This window comes from Procambarus clarkii, chromosome 83 (assembly GCF_040958095.1).
Source record: "Procambarus clarkii isolate CNS0578487 chromosome 83, FALCON_Pclarkii_2.0, whole genome shotgun sequence".
Lineage (NCBI taxonomy): Eukaryota > Metazoa > Arthropoda > Malacostraca > Decapoda > Cambaridae > Procambarus > Procambarus clarkii.
Genome location: NC_091232.1, coordinates 14,701,992 through 14,719,268, shown reverse-complemented (window position 1 = coordinate 14,719,268; position 17,277 = coordinate 14,701,992). Strand labels below are relative to the sequence as shown.

At 44.4% G+C, this 17,277-nt stretch overlaps 2 protein-coding genes across 2 annotated transcripts; both read left to right on the top strand.

The window, feature by feature from the left end:
* Nucleotides 1-279: 279 nt before the first annotated feature.
* On the top strand, nucleotides 280-9,751 carry LOC138358406 (serine-rich adhesin for platelets-like). The gene is made up of 2 exons (XM_069316248.1): nucleotides 280-482; nucleotides 7,009-9,751. Exons 1-2 carry the CDS (start codon nucleotides 280-282, stop codon nucleotides 9,749-9,751), a joined length of 2,946 nt encoding a protein of 981 aa, XP_069172349.1.
* Nucleotides 9,752-15,231: 5,480 nt separating this feature from the next.
* On the top strand, nucleotides 15,232-16,956 carry LOC138358405 (glutamine-rich protein 2-like). The gene has a single exon (XM_069316247.1). The coding sequence runs from the start codon at nucleotides 15,232-15,234 to the stop codon at nucleotides 16,954-16,956; it is 1,725 nt and encodes a 574-aa protein (XP_069172348.1).
* Nucleotides 16,957-17,277: the final 321 nt, after the last annotated feature.

Here is a 17,277-nt window from a genome sequence, read left to right as displayed (position 1 = left end):
AAATAACTGAAAATAAAGAACTTGAAAACTTGAAAATAAAGAACTGACGACGTTTCGGTCCGTCCTGGACCGTTATCAAGAAGTATAATGGAAAAATAGTGGAAGAGAAAGTCAACTTATAAGGTGAGAGAGAGAGAGAGAGAGAGAGAGAGAGAGAGAGAGAGAGAGAGAGAGAGAGAGAGAGAGAGAGAGAGAGAGAGAGAGAGAGAGAGAGAGAGAGAGAGAGAGAGAGAGAGTCAATGGTAAGAGACTTAGATAATAACCAATGGCTCTAGGATAATGGCGGCGTTATTCAATGAAACTCAGAAAGATTCCCTGGCATCTATGAAATACAAAATGCTTTACAAGACAGTTGCAAGAGCTAACATTTCCGTCATCGCTGACAGACAGCCTGTAAAATCAGGTCACCTCGACCTTTCACCTTTACAGGTCACCTCGACCTGTAAAATTCACTTCCAGCGGACTTACAACCAGGTTACAGAGTAGGTGGGTTGTAGTGATGAAATGGAGCCGTGTGAGTGGGCATGGAGGTGGAGAAGGGGTGAACACTCGTTCCATTGACGACAGACAAATGCCCTGCTCCAAATGGACTTATTCAAATTATTTACTGCAACTGCTCCGGGAGGTGTAATGCGATAGTGTACATGCAGAAAGTATGATGATGGAATGCATCAGTGCATGTGGCCGTTGCCAAGATGTCACATTTTGACAAATGAGCCAGTGAGACAAGAGGATAGTGAAGAATACTCTGAGAAGCCATAAGTTAATCGAATTATGTGTAATACTTTATAGCAGATCATTTATTAAACTGTTCATTAAATCATGCAATTTGAAAGTTATTAGTTATTTTTTTACCAATTTTCCTACTGAAGGTTATCTTGTTTTTTGACGTCCATCTGAAGACTTTCCCGTCAAATTTTCCCGTAGCACAAATTTTTAAATTTATGATACGTTGTTATTCCACATCGAAGAGCACGATAAATGATACAGGATATCTGCAGTTTTGGGAGGGTTAGGTGGTATATTGACCAGACTAATTGTAATAATCTATTCCGGTTAAGGAAATTTCTATTTAATATAAGGTTTAACGTGTATATAATGTATTATGTTACCAAAAATAACGCAATGTTTCGAATCAACGCTACTCTAATTCTCCACTTAAATTTAATGTTCACTGACATACGTTAATTATTCAGAAGGTTTTGTGCTCAGGAAATTTGATAACAACGTGATTATCTTTTGAAGGGGAGAGACGAAGGGGTCTCTCCCCTAGAGCAAGGTATCTTCACTCTTACTAGCGTTTGCATATATAGCGTTCATCTCTACCTCTGTGTTTGTATGTCGATTTCTGTGTCTATATGAAACTGAAATACTGCTTTCACTTTACACTAACACACTTGTAACCAATTAGCTTTCTTTCACCCAGTACCTCTGGTAACTGCTGTTTCATTACATTTTAATTCTCAGTGAGACGTGTTAAGATATTCAATTTCCGAAGAACATACCCAGAGACGATTCGCGTTTAATTCTGATCAATGTATAAAATTAAGCCATCAGTTAGTTTACAAAAATAATGGATTTTCTGTTTTCTATTTTTTAAGTAATATTGAGCGGTCTTAAATGCTATCCGTTTGTTTCATGAGTTTTAATTTATATTACACAAATATTATCTGCTAAAACTCGTATTGTAAAATACTGCTTAATGGTACATAAATTTTGTGATCTTGTAAGTTAAACAAAACGTTGCTTTAAACTGATCTGTTACGTAGATCACCTGCGGAGGTTCGTCAGAGCACTAGACTAGCTAGCAACATTAGGCTACTGCCATTCATCAACTGATCTGGTCACCACTTGGTCCGGGAGACATCTCCCGTCACGCAGGGTGCAGTTGCGCCTCCACAGATCTCCAGTATCATCTTTTGATACTGGTAATGGCTCGAAAGGGCCACCACTTACGGGCTATTCATGCCCGTGCCACCTCTTGGGTGGCTTAATCTTCATCAATCAATCAATCATTCATCAACTCATCACATACCACAATAAGTGGTTAGAAGGATGTTTGTCTTCATACTTCTTTTTATTCCAGACAATAACGGCCTCTGGGAAGAAGGTTTGAGAGGAAGAGTAGGTGGGAAAGGAGGAGTGAGGGAGGAAGAAAAGGAGGAACAGAGGTGAAAGAGGAGGTGGAAAGGATCGAAAGGAATGGGATAGGGATAACAGAAAATTAAAGGGCACAAACCAAGAGGGGCTAACGGCGTGGCCCCTTACATTATTCCCCCCTTCTGATAATAATGGAGTTTGGAAGAGTTTCTTTGGGAAACTTTCCCCTTGGGAGACAATTCTAATGGAGTGCGTCCTGCTTATTTGTTTGGGAAAATATAGAGTTAAGTCATCGCCTCCATGTGTGTGTGTGTGTGTGTGTGTGTGTGTGTGTGTGTGTGTGTGTGTGTGTGTGTGTGTGTGTGTGTGTGTGTGTGTGTGTGTGTGTTCTCACTTAGTTGTACTTGCGGGGGTTGAGCTTCGGCTCTTTGGTCCAGTCTCGCAATGTTCAATCAATTGCTGTACAGGTTCCTGAGCCTACTGGGCTCTATCATATCTACATTTGAAACTGTGTATGGAGTCTGCCTCCACCATAGCACTTATTTTTTTTTAAATTATTCCTCTCTTATGTCTAATACATATATTTATCTCTAACACACACACACACACACACACACACACACACACACACACACACACACACACACACACACACACACACAAACACACACTAGCTCGAGAGGCAGGCGGGGGTGGGGGGAAAGGTCTTAGCATAGATAAGGAACTACCTAACAGGAAGGAGCCAAAGAGTTACGGTAAGGGGCGAGAAGTCGGACTGGCGAACAGTAACAAGTGGAGTACCACAAGGATCGGTGCTGGGACCAATTCTAATTCTTGTATATGTTAACGACATGTTTACAGGCGTAGAGTTCTACATGTCGATGTTTGCGGATGACGCAAAGTTGATGAGAAGAGTTGTGACAAATGAGGATTGCAGGATCCTCCAAGAGGACCTGAACAGGTTGCAGAGATGGTCAGAGAAATGGCTACTGGAATTCAACACGAGCAAATGTAAAGTTATGGAAATGGGACTAGGAGATAGGAGACCAAAGGGACAGTACACAATGAAGGGGAACAGCCTACCTGTGACGACGCGTGAAAGAGACCTGGGGGTGGACGTAACACCTAATCTATCTCCTGAGGCACATATAAATAGGATAACGACAGCAGCGTACTCTACACTGGCAAAAGTTAGAACATCATTCAGAAACCTAAGTAAGGAGGCATTTAGGGTGTTTTACACTGCCTACGTGAGGCCAGTCTTAGAGTATGCCGCCTCATCATGGAGTCCCCATCTGAAGAAGCATATAATGAAACTGGAAAAGGTTCAGAGGTTTGCAACGAGACTCGTCCCAGAGCTACGAGGGATGGGGTATGAGGAGCGCCTGAGGGAACTGTGCCTTACGACACTAGAAAGAAGAAGGGAGAGGGGGGGACATGATAGGAACGTATAAGATACTCAGAGGGATTGACAGAGTGGACATAGACGAAATGTTCACACGGAATAGTAACAGAACGAGGGGACATGGATGGAAGCTTGAAACTCAGATGAGTCACAGAGATGTTAGGAAGTTTTCTTTTAGCGTGAGAGTAGTGGGAAAATGGAATGCACTTCAGGAACAGGTTGTGGAAGCAAATACTATTCATAATTTTAAAACCAGGTATGATAGGGAAATGGGACAGGAGTCATTGCTGTAAACAACCGATGCTCGAAAGGCGGGATCCAAGAGTCAATGCTCGATCCTGCAGACACAACTAGGTGAGTACAACTAGGTGAGTACACACACACACACACACACACACACACACACACACACACACACACACACACACACACACACACACACACACACACACACACATCCCCAGGAAGCAGCTAACTCACAGGTACCTATTTACTGCTAGGTGAAGAAGGGGCACCAGGGGTTCCACTTGTTTCCTTTTCCGCCAGGGAACGAACCCGGGCCCTTAGGACTACGATCCCTGAGCACTTTCCACTCAGCCGCGAGGCCCCCGTGTATTTACTATTTGTATCATATCTATATTTGAAACTGTGTGTGGAGTCAGCCTCCACCACATCATCACTGCCTAATGCATTCCATCTGTCAACTACTCTGACACTGAAAGTTCTTTCTAACGTCTCTGTGGCTCATTTGGGTACTCAGTTTCCACCTGTGTTCCCTTGTGCGCGTGTTAAGCAATTTATCTTTATTTTACCCTGTCGATTCCAATTAGAATTTTGTAGGTAGTGATCATGTCTCCCCGAGCTCTCCTGTCTACCAGCGACGTGAGATGCATTTCATGCAGCCTTTCCTCGTAACTCATGCCTCTTAGTTCTGGGACTAGCCAAGTGGCATATCTCTGAACTTTTTCCAGTTTAGTCCTGTGCTTGATAGGGTACGGGCTCCATGCTGGGGCCGCATACTCCAGGATTGGTCTTACATAAGTGGCATACAAGGTTCTGAATAATTCCTTACACAGGTTCTTGAAGGCAGTTGTGATGTTAGCCAGCCTCGCATACATTGCAGATGTTATTCTTTTTACGTGGGCTTCAAGAGACAGGGTTGGCGTGATATCAACTTCTAGATGTTTCTCTCTGTTCGTTTCATGAAGGACTTCATCTTTCCTATACCGGAAAGATAATTTTACATAGTCATAATTTTACATTTGACTATGTAAAATAATCTTTACCGAATGATTACCCATTGGATAGTGTTCTGTCACCTCACCCAAAAACATTTATGTCATATCACCTCACCCAAAAACATTTATGTCATATCACCTCACCCAAAAACAAATATAAGCATGAAATTGAGTACATAAAATTTGTCTTGAAAAATGTGAGAAGTTTCTTGCGAAACGCTTCTAGGCGTCAGACCACGAATAAAAATGTGAAAATTAACTTTGGAGTTAATTTTTCGTATTATTGAAGATATCCTCACAGTGTACCCAAAATTTACCAGTGCAGGCAACTAAACATATGGTCCTGTATGACTAACCATCCTATGAAATGGGGACTTTTATTACCACTGCTACCTTATTCACTCTTGTGTTGATGATATCCTCAAAATGCATCCGGAGTCTGCCAGTGCAGACCGCTTATCACATGCCTCTGTATGACTAACCATCCTGGTGATGGGGATTTTTTAGCATCACCTAGTTAGCTTTTTTGACACACTGTACTCCACTTCATATAGTCTAGGGTAGCTGTACTAATGCAGATGTACCTCATGTATTAATGAAAAAAAGATAAGATAAGCAATCCGAGTCGCATTCACTTGTTTCAATCAATTATTTTACTCGCCCTCAGTGCTTCTTGAGGGCGAGTGCAGGGGGTGGGAGGTGGGGGAGAGGAGAGGACGATTAGAGGGACGAAGGGAGGGACCAAGGGGATGGGCACGAGGGAGATCAAGTGATAGATAGATATGGAAATATGATATAAAAATATAAAAAAATAGCTAGCTATTTCTTTACTCCCTATAATAATAGGGAGCCGGTCGGCCGAGCGGATAGCACGCTGTACTTGTGATCCTGTGGTCCTGGGTTCGATCCCAGGCGCCGGCGAGAAACAATGGGCATAGTTTCTTTCACCCTATGCCCCTGTTACCTAGCAGTAAAATAGGTACCTGGGTGTTAGTCAGCTGTCACGGGCTGCTTCCTGGGGGTGGAGGCCTGGTCGAGGACCGGGCCGCGGGGACACTAAAAAGCCCCGAAATCATCTCAAGATAACCTCAAGATAGCTAGAGAGAGAGAGGAGAGAGTGGGGGGGGGTTGAGACAGACATTTAGACAGACTCGGATAATATCTGGTACTCATCCCCTTTAGTATTATGTATTTAACCAAGTTAACAATATAGTATATATGATTTTTTAAACCAACAGTGAATTAGTCGTTAATGCAGGCAGTTCTAACGCTAAAAGTACGTAGAAAAAAATATGTAATTACACAGCCCGCCGCAAAACGATACAAAAATTTAATATAAACGTGATAAAACGTAGTAACTGAGTCACTGTATGAATATAAGAACGTTCAGGTGGCGGAACAAGCACACATGAGTACATGTAGGTCAGTACATATGAGTACATGTAGGTCAGTACATACAACCACCTCTCACATTGTCGCCGGTAACAATACCCTTCCCCGTTCTCCCCGACACTGACTTACACCTCGGCGTCATGCCGAAATCCTTGAATTTATGGCCAATTCCCACTAAGAGTCATTTGGTTCTGGTGGTCCGGGGTGTCGGCCGTTGACGCGCCTTCGCGATAGGCGGGGACTTGTTTGTCTGCTGGGAATGAATGGCCTCGCTTGCCTAGATTTATTGTTTGTTAAATAAAGCTGAACACAGCGATGGGCAGTACGGACTGTGTTGCAGAGATGCCGTCGATGTTCCGTAAAGCTTGGCTACTCCTAACACATGTAAGAGTGGAACTACTCAACCCGTTCTCGCAAATTTAATAAGTCAATATTGACTTATTAAATATGTGCATAGGTGACATACTTAACATAATAGATACCCTTAAAAAGATTCATAGAAAACACCGACCTTACCTAACCTACTTAGTATGTTAAGATAAGCATCTTATTGCTTCGTAATTACAATTATTACCTAACCTATAATAGGTATAGGTTAAGTAATAATTGTAATTACGAAGCAATAAGATGCTTATCTTAAGATACTAACAAGGTTAGGTAAGGTCGGTGTTTTCTATGAATCTTTTTAAGGGTATCTATTATGTTTAGTATATCACCTATGCACGTAGTTAATAAGTCAATATTGACTTTACGAATTTGCGAGAACGGGTTGGAACTACTGTACTGTTGAGATGTAACAAGCAAAGATATGGTTGCCGGCATATAACCCAACAATTTAATACTGATTGCCATTATAAAACTTCTGAAAACGAGGTGTAAGCGTTGTGTACAAATTCGCCATCTGCCCCACACGGCACTGACCCACACGGCACTGTCCCACACGACACTGTCCCACACGGCACTGTCCCACACGGCACTGTCCCACACGGCACTGACCCACACGGCACTGACCCACACGACACTGACCCACACGGCACTGACCCACACGGCACTGACCCACACGACACTGACCCACACGGCACTGACCCACACGGCACTGACCCACACGGCACTGCCCCACACGGCACTGACCCACACGGCACTGACCCACACGGCACTGACCCACACGGCACTGACCCACACGGCACTGACCCACACGACACTGACCCACACGACACTGTCCCACACGGCACTGTCCCACACGACACTGTCCCACACGGCACTGACCCACACGACACTGTCCCACACGGCACTGTCCCACACGACACTGACCCACAAGACACTGTCCCACACGACACTGTCCCACACGACACTGTCCCACACGGCACTGTCACACACGGCACTGTCCCACACGGCACTGTCCCACACGGCACTGTCCCACACGACACTGTCCCACACGACACTGACCCACACGACACTGTCCCACACGACACTGTCCCACACGGCACTGTCCCACACGGCACTGTCCCACACGGCACTGTCCCACACGGCACTGTCCCACACGGCACTGTCCCACACGGCACTGTCCCACACGGCACTGTCCCACACGGCACTGTCCCACACGGCACTGTCCCACACGGCACTGTCCCACACGGCACTGTCCCACACGGCACTGTCCCACAAGGCACTGTCCCACAAGGCACTGTTCCACACGGCACTGTCCCACACGGCACTGTCCCACACGGCACTGTCCCACACGGCACTGACCCACACGGCACTGACCCACACGGCACTGTCCCACACGGCACTGTCCCACACGGCACTGACCCACACGGCACTGACCCACACGGCACTGACCCACACGGCACTGACCCACACGGCACTGACCCACACGGCACTGACCCACACGGCACTGACCCACACGGCACTGTCCCACACGGCACTGTCTCACACGGCACTGACCCACACGGCACTGTCCCACACGACACTGTCCTACACGACACTGTCCCACACGACACTGACCCACACGACACTGACCCACACGACACTGACCCACACGACACTGACCCACACGACACTGTCCCACAAGGCACTGACCCACACGGCACTGACCCACACGGCACTGTCCCACACGGCACTGACCCACACGACACTGACCCACACGACACTGACCCACAAGGCATTGTTCCACACGGCACTGTCCCACAAGGCATTGTTCCACACGGCACTGTCCCACACGGCACTGTCCCACAAGGCATTGTTCCACACGGCACTGTCCCACAAGGCATTGTTCCACACGGCACTGTCCCACAAGGCATTGTTCCACACGGCACTGTCCCACACGGCACTGTCCCACAAGGCATTGTTCCACACGGCACTGTCCCACACGGCACTGTCCCACAAGGCATTGTTCCACACGGCACTGTCCCACACGGCACTGACCCACACGGCACTGTCCCACACGACACTGTCCTACACGACACTGTCCCACACGACACTGACCCACACGACACTGACCCACACGACACTGACCCACACGACACTGACCCACACGACACTGTCCCACACGGCACTGACCCACACGGCACTGACCCACACGGCACTGTCCCACACGGCACTGACCCACACGGCACTGTCCCACACGGCACTGTCTCACACGGCACTGACCCACACGGCACTGTCCTACACGACACTGTCCCACACGACACTGACCCACACGACACTGACCCACAAGGCATTGTTCCACACGGCACTGTCCCACAAGGCATTGTTCCACACGGCACTGTCCCACACGGCACTGTCCCACAAGGCATTGTTCCACACGGCACTGTCCCACAAGGCATTGTTCCACACGGCACTGTCCCACAAGGCATTGTTCCACACGGCACTGTCCCACACGGCACTGTCCCACAAGGCATTGTTCCACACGGCACTGTCCCACACGGCACTGTCCCACAAGGCATTGTTCCACACGGCACTGTCCCACACGGCACTGTCCCACACGGCACTGTCCCACACGACACTGTCCTATACGACACTGTCCCACACGACACTGACCCACACGACACTGACCCACACGACACTGACCCACACGGCACTGTCTCACACGGCACTGACCCACACGGCACTGACCCACACGGCACTGACCCACACGGCACTGTCCCACACGGCACTGTCCCACACGGCACTGTCCCACACGACACTGTCCCACACGACACTGACCCACACGGCACTGTCCCACACGGCACTGACCCACACGGCACTGCCCCACACGGCACTGTCCCACACGGCACTGACCCACACGGCACTGACCCACACAACACTGACCCACACAACACTGACCCACACGGCACTGACCCACACGACACTGACCCACACGACACTGTCCCACACGGCACTGTCCCACACGGCACTGTCCCACATGACACAGTTGGAGGCTGTCAAGGGCAACTGTAGCACGAGCACCGAGACCTCATCTGGTAATTTGTGTGATGACCGATTCAAGTGTTTCTTATACGAGATTGGAGAGAGCCTTTTCGGGTGTTTCTTATGTAACCGAAAAATTACGGAGGTGAGAGGCCCTAGTAATCAGCTGAGTTTGTGGAGGCGCGAGAGCGTGCAAATCACTATTATTTAGGAGCCAAATTATTGGCTTTCAACCTCGGAAGCTAACCGCAAAGACCAGTTTGCCACGCTTAGTGAATCAGTTGTTCCCTGGACGCTGATCCTTAAAAAGAGATCGAAACTAGGGAGTTAGTCATGACCAGCGAGTTTCTCCCTGGTAATGCAATTGACTGATGAAAAACGAATTCTGAAAGAACACCATAGCGGGTGTTCAATTATATATATATATATATATATATATATATATATATATATATATATATATATATATATATATATATATATATATATATATTAGTACATAATTATTATGCACCCCACAAGGAGTACTAAGTCCTACCTTGTTTGATGTTCTAATTAATGCCTTATTAAAATCAATCCCAACTAGTCCGGCAAACTATCAGCTATGCAGATGACATCTTTGTACATACTAAAACCCACCGTGAAATGCAAACAATCTTAAATTGTATACATTTAACTTGTGAGAGCCTTGGTCTTGTAATCAACGCTGCTAAAACTAAGGTATTTAACAGACAAACTGGTAATCGAAAACTAAAGATAGATAACATATCAAGAGACTAATGTGTTTTCTTTCAAATACCTTGGTGTGTCTATCCCATGTACCCTAACTGTAGTCAATAAGTTACATCAACAACATAGAGACAGCCTCAAGGCTCTCAGAACTGTAATGCGGTACAGCCCAATATATGGTGTTAATATTAGAATAGCAAAAAAGATGTACTTAGCATATATAAATTCTCTGATGGACTATCATGCACCAGCTTTGGTCCTGAAAATGGCAAAAGTATTGATAGACTGGAAAAAATGCAAAATGAAGCACTCAGAATTATACTTGGCTGTTCTATACCTACCAAAGTTCTCAGTATGCGTAAATTTATCAATATACCTAGCATTTAAGATAGAATATTTGAAAACAATCATATGATGGGACTAAGCCTTCTGCGTGATAACAAAAGCAACATTGTGTCAGTTGAATTGTTAGAACATATACGTAATGGAACCATAGAATCTAAGTGGATTCAAGGAACAGCCGTCATATTAAAATGATGGGACTACACGATGTATATACAGTTGAAAGAGTATAGCACTTCCTTCCAACCTGGCGGATAGTACATCTTGACATGCTGACGCCTGCATACCCCACCAAGAAACTAACCACAAACAACCCTCATGCTCAGCTTGCTGCTAAATTAAGCACCCTAGAACACATTCGCAATATACAAGCTAAAATCCACATCTCACAGACTATATACACTAACGGATAGCTTATACAGCAACAGGGAGGGCAGGAAGTGCTGTTATTGCTGATCAACCCGATGACAGTACACTTCAAAGGAATATGAGTTAGTAACTGGGCTTCCACACTGCAAGCTGAATTGGTTCAATACTTATAATACTCAAAACTACTGACAACACTGAAGTAGACAGCTTAATTATTTCTGACTCTCTTTCCTCACTACTAGCAATAAATAGTTTGAAATCAAGTTATATCGTGCTTGTCTCCGAAGCCAGTTATAGATATATAAGCATACTAAATAATGTGTAAACAAGTAAGACAGTGTTGAACGGAATCTTGAGTTATTAAATAGGTCCCTTAAAAGTGTCATTAGACGAGAACTCGTGGATGAATTTGAAGAAAGCAAAACAATGCAAACTGGAACTAGCAGGTCCATTGTTCATCACAATGAAATGTGTCAAGTAAGACACGTGTATGGGACAAGTAATAGTCAGAAGACTAACAGACGTTGTCACAGCTCGTATAAGACTCGGCTACAAGTATCTCTGGCAATTCCGCTTGCATGGGGATCTAGTTGAAGTGTAAAGTGTGTGGAGGAAAATAGGGACACACACTCGAACATTATATCTTTGATTACAGTAAAATTGAGCTATTTAGAGATAAGTCTAAATTCACGTTTTATGAAATAGCAAACCATCTTATTCCTAAGGATAAAATACCTGAAATCCTTGCACTTTATCCATATTTTGCTTCCAGTTGATAAAAGACATATGAGATTCAGAAACAAATAGTGTATTGATACCTGGTTGATACCTGGTTGATGGGGTTCTGGGAGTTCTTCTACTCCCCAAGCCCGGCCCGAGGCCAGGCTCGACTTGTGATTATTATATTAAGAATTATATTATATTATTTTAATTTTTATATAAATTTAATTTAATTTAATTTTAATTTAATTTTATATAAAATTATTATATTGTGAAGACTAATAATAAACAGCAGCACCCTTGTGACTGTAATATCTCCATTGCTCAAACAATTATGTACTAGCGATAAGGTCTACCATTAATGTATAATAATTTACTGTAAATATATAGCTCTTGAAATATAACATTCTCTGTAAGTTGCTGACATTGTAAATATATGATGTGAAAGATAGATGAAATTGTTAATATAATAATTACCGTTGAGGTCTGATAAAGACCTTTTGTGCCTTCTGTAATCTTTTTTTTTTGCGCTACCGTTCACAGGATGAGCATGGGGTGCACAATAAACTAGTTGCCTTAGGCGGCAACAATCAAAAATATTTCTTATTCTTCTAATGAAACAAACAAAATGTAAATGAGAAGCAGTAGCAGAATATTTTTGTTTTCCTCTATAACAAACATTCCCAAGGCCCAGTCATATTTTAGCTATTCAGAGAATACTGCCGAGACGTTTCCATTTTGTAGGGGACAAAAAGGCTCGAATGCCGTTTACATCCCATGGATTTTGATTTTCTAATTAAGAAAATACAGTTCTAACTTAAGAAAATGCAAGATTTAAGTACAAATCCGTAAGTAAAATCAAGCTCTTAATTAAAGGCGAGAAAAAGAGGCAAATTAAACAGAGAAAAAAGTACTTTTAAAATGCGAGGCGTTGCTTGTGTGCCTTCTTGCACCAACACTAAACTCCTCACCTTCAGAAATGCATTAATTATTTTACATCTTAATTAACGCAAGCGGCGTTTTGATTCCACTTCTTATATTAGAAGTTCAGACGCAATTTCAACTTAAAATAATGAATGCAATAATCAAATTATGTGCAAAATATATGCAACTTCCAAAGCACTTTCAACTGAAAAAATGTAATCGTTCAGAAATATAATATACATGGATTAAATTTTAGCGTCAAAAAATCACAATATCTCTGGAGTTACCGCTGCACGATCTCTTCCTCTCTGATGCTGCTACCGAAAGTTAAAGCAAAGTTTGCCAGGTAATCCTTCCAATAGTTCATCTCCGGCAATGAGCTCAAATGCCAATCTAACATGTAAATTACTTCAAAGTGGAGACTGGCACACAGTTGTGCTGGCGAGTGGCGCTCCCAGTCAGGTGTTGGAAGGTATGAGATGGGAAGCGTGGGTGGGAAAATGAGATGAATGGATCGAGAGGATAGAAGGTGGATGGATGGCGTTCATATGGGATGAATTGGGGGGGGGGGTATATGGGATGAATGGATGGAAGCAGAGGAAAAAGTATATATGTTAGAAAGGAGGGATCCAAGAACTAATAGCTCAATTCTGTAAGCATAAATATTAAATGCAAATAGAAAATATTGCCTCGTGGCACGTGGTGATGTAGGAGGTAGCCATGGTGTCTCGTAGAACAGCCAACCACCAGAGAAGGATGGCCACGCTACCTATCTAGGTACAACTATCGAGATAATCCGCAGGCAATCCACAAGTAATATTTTTCCAAGGCGAGCTATTTCAAAAAATTCACAAGAAAAATTTTAGCATTCATTTACTAGTGACAGGTAGAGACCAATTTGCAATACTTGGAAAACGTGAGACATTATAACGAACCGAGGAGTGATAAAAAAAAATCCTAGCTGAACTGTACTATAGGATGAGGTCCACTTCTAACTTTTACTAGCCAGGAGTCAAATCTTTAAAGCAATTGTAATATTTGTGAACAAAATCAATGTTGTCTTTTACGCAAGATTAAAAATCTCTGCCGTGTGTTAAAATCTCTGCCATCTCTTGTGATACTCTTTCTTGGGACAAACTGAAGTGCATGTCTTGCTGCTTTCCTTGTTATAGATTTATACAAACAGACTTATATCTAGCATAATTTATATATAAAAATTGTACAGCTGTGCATATCTAAAATATGAAATACATAAACAAGTATAGTGCATTGAGATTTTTGGCCACTTAATAATAAACAAAACTTTTCAGTCGACAAACACGCCGCGCCCCCTCCTCCTTCCTACACATTTATGTTACCCGAGAGATAAATAAGGGATTTATAAGCGAAACCCATCAATGTTTTGTAGGATTCCCCATCTTGGCAGTGAAGGATGGCGAGGCGACAAAAAGATCCCTCAGGAGTTCCGCACAACCTGGCCACGACTGAAACACAATATACGAGGAGGTTCCAACAATGGTTTTGAGGAAGAAAGTGTTGGTTCTCAGGTGTCTATGCACTCTATTACAGTCAATGATGGCTTCCAGATCCTCTGATGGCTCTTCCTGAACCTCTGATGGCTCCTCCAGATCCTCTGATGGCTCCTCCAGATCCTCTGATGGCTCCTCCAGATCCTCTGATGGCTCCTCTAGATCCTCTGATGGCTCCTCCAGATCCTCTGATGGCTCCTCCAGATCCTCTGATGGCTCCTCCAGATCCTCTGATGGCTCCTCCAGATCCTCTGATGGCTCCTCCAGATCCTTTGATGGCTCTTCCTGAACCTCTAATGGCTCTACAAGAACCTCTAATGGCTCCACAAGAACCTCTAATGGCTCCTCCAGAGCCTCTGATGGCTCTTCCTGAACCTCTAATGGCTCTACAAGAACCTCTAATGGCTCCACCAGAACCTCTGGTGACTTGTAATGAGCTATGAAAACTCTCAGAGGTCCTCAATACTTTCTAAATGTGTTGTTCATATAAATTACAGATGCAAAACATCAACAGATCAAACACCGTTCCGAGTTGAGGGATTTCTTGCGGATTTCTGTTGTGAATTATTCCAAGAGATTTTGACGGGAAATTCGCAACCAATTCCACTTGAGAACTGCCAATCCGCCCTCCTCCCAGGATTCAATTTTGCTCAAGACTCCCACCGCAAGTTTGGCAATTTAGTCGCTCGCGCCCCACACAAAGGCTCCGCTGCACAGTATGACTGTGCAAGGGAGAAAACATTCGAAAAAAATATATACAGCGGTCAAACCTTCAGTATTAAATTTGGTTAAAATATTTTATAATTTCAAAAGAACTTGACAAAGCATTTAATATCCATTTAATGATATAAAAATGTAAAAATCTGAATTTGAAAAATTTTACTTTTATTTATTACAATTTTGTGTTGAGCATTTCATTTCGTTTCCGATAGAACGGTGCCACAATGTTTATTTTACGTCGGGATTTAGGCCTGAGGCCAGGTATTGGAGCCGGTTAGCATGATTTAGTCGGCGTCATGCTTTTCCTAGAGCATGATCCTCCAACAGCATAACTGGGATTACTGGACGGTTATACAGCATGCCTGGGGATAGTGAACGGTTATACAGCATGCCTGGGGATAGTGAACGGTTATACATCATGCCTGGGGATAGTGAACGGTTATACAGCATGCCTGGGGATAGTGAACGGTTATACAGCATGGCTGGGGATAGTGAACGGTTATACAGTATGCCTGGGGATAGTGAACGGTTATACACTATGCCTGGGGATAGTGAACGGTTATACAGCATGCCTGGGGATAGTGAACGGTTATACAGCATGCCTGGGGATAGTGAACGGTTATACAGCATGCCTGGGGATAGTGAACGGTTATACAGCATGGCTGGGGATAGTGAACGGTTATACAGCATGGCTGGGGATAGTGAACGGTTATACAGCATGGCTGGGGATAGTGAACGGTTATACACTATGCCTGGGGATAGTGAACGGTTATACAGCATGGCTGGGGATAGTGAACGGTTATACAGCATGGCTGGGGATAGTGAACGGTTATACAGTATGCCTGGGGATAGTGAACGGTTATACAGTATGCCTGGGGATAGTGAACGGTTATACACTATGCCTGGGGATAGTGAACGGTTATACAGCATGGCTGGGGATAGTGAACGGTTATACAGCATGGCTGGGGATAGTGAACGGTTATACAGCATGGCTGGGGATAGTGAACGGTTATACAGCATGGCTGGGGATAGTGAACGGTTATACAGCATGGCTGGGGATAGTGAACGGTTATACAGCATGCCTGGGGATAGTGAACGGTTATACACTATGCCTGGGGATAGTGAACGGTTATACAGCATGGCTGGGGATAGTGAACGGTTATACAGCATGGCTGGGGATAGTGAACGGTTATACACTATGCCTGGGGATAGTGAACGGTTATACAGCATGGCTGGGGATAGTGAACGGTTATACACTATGCCTGGGGATAGTGAACGGTTATACACTATGCCTGGGGATAGTGAACGGTTATACAGCATGGCTGGGGATAGTGAACGGTTATACAGCATGCCTGGGGATAGTGAACGGTTATACAGCATGCCTGGGGATAGTGAACGGTTATACAGCATGCCTGGGGATAGTGAACGGTTATACACTATGCCTGGGGATAGTGAACGGTTATACAGCATGGCTGGGGATAGTGAACGGTTATACAGCATGGCTGGGGATAGTGAACGGTTATACACTATGCCTGGGGATAGTGAACGGTTATACACTATGCCTGGGGATAGTGAACGGTTATACACTATGCCTGGGGATAGTGAACGGTTATACACTATGCCTGGGGATAGTGAACGGTTATACACTATGCCTGGGGATAGTGAACGGTTATACAGTATGCCTGGGGATAGTGAACGGTTATACAGCATGCCTGGGGATAGTGAACGGTTATACAGCATGTCTGGGGATAGTGAACGGTTATACACTATGCCTGGGGATAGTGAACGGTTATACAGCATGGCTGGGGATAGTGAACGGTTATACAGCATGGCTGGGGATAGTGAACGGTTATACACTATGCCTGGGGATAGTGAACGGTTATACAGCATGGCTGGGGATAGTGAACGGTTATACAGCATGGCTGGGGATAGTGAACGGTTATACACTATGCCTGGGGATAGTGAACGGTTATACAGCATGCCTGGGGATAGTGAACGGTTATACAGTATGCCTGGGGATAGTGAACGGTTATACAGTATGCCTGGGGATAGTGAACGGTTATACAGTATGCATGGGGGATAAAGATTATACAGTATGCCTGGGGGATAAAGATTATACAGTATGCCTGGGGGATAAAGATTATACAGTATGCCTGGGGATAAAGATTATACAGTATGCCTGGGGGATAAAGATTATACAGTATGCCTGGGGGATAAAGATTATACAGTATGCCTGGGGGATAAAGATTATACAGTATGCCTGGGAATAAAGATTATACAGTATGCCTGGGGGGATAAAGATTATACAGTATGCCTGGGGGATAAAGTTTATACAGTATGCCTGGGGAATAAAGATTATACAGTATGCCTGGGTATAGAGAAGCATCATAGTGCCCTGAATCTT

Excerpts from the sequence above, each read along its gene's own strand:
- LOC138358406 (XM_069316248.1), top strand. The coding sequence starts at position 280 with ATGGCGGCGTTATTCAATGAAACTCAGAAAGATTCCCTGGCATCTATG. Across the intron at positions 483-7,008 it reads ACTTACAACCAGGTTACAGA|GTGTAAGCGTTGTGTACAAA; the intron begins GTAGGTGGGTTG and ends TCTGAAAACGAG.
- LOC138358405 (XM_069316247.1), top strand. The coding sequence starts at position 15,232 with ATGCCTGGGGATAGTGAACGGTTATACAGCATGCCTGGGGATAGTGAA.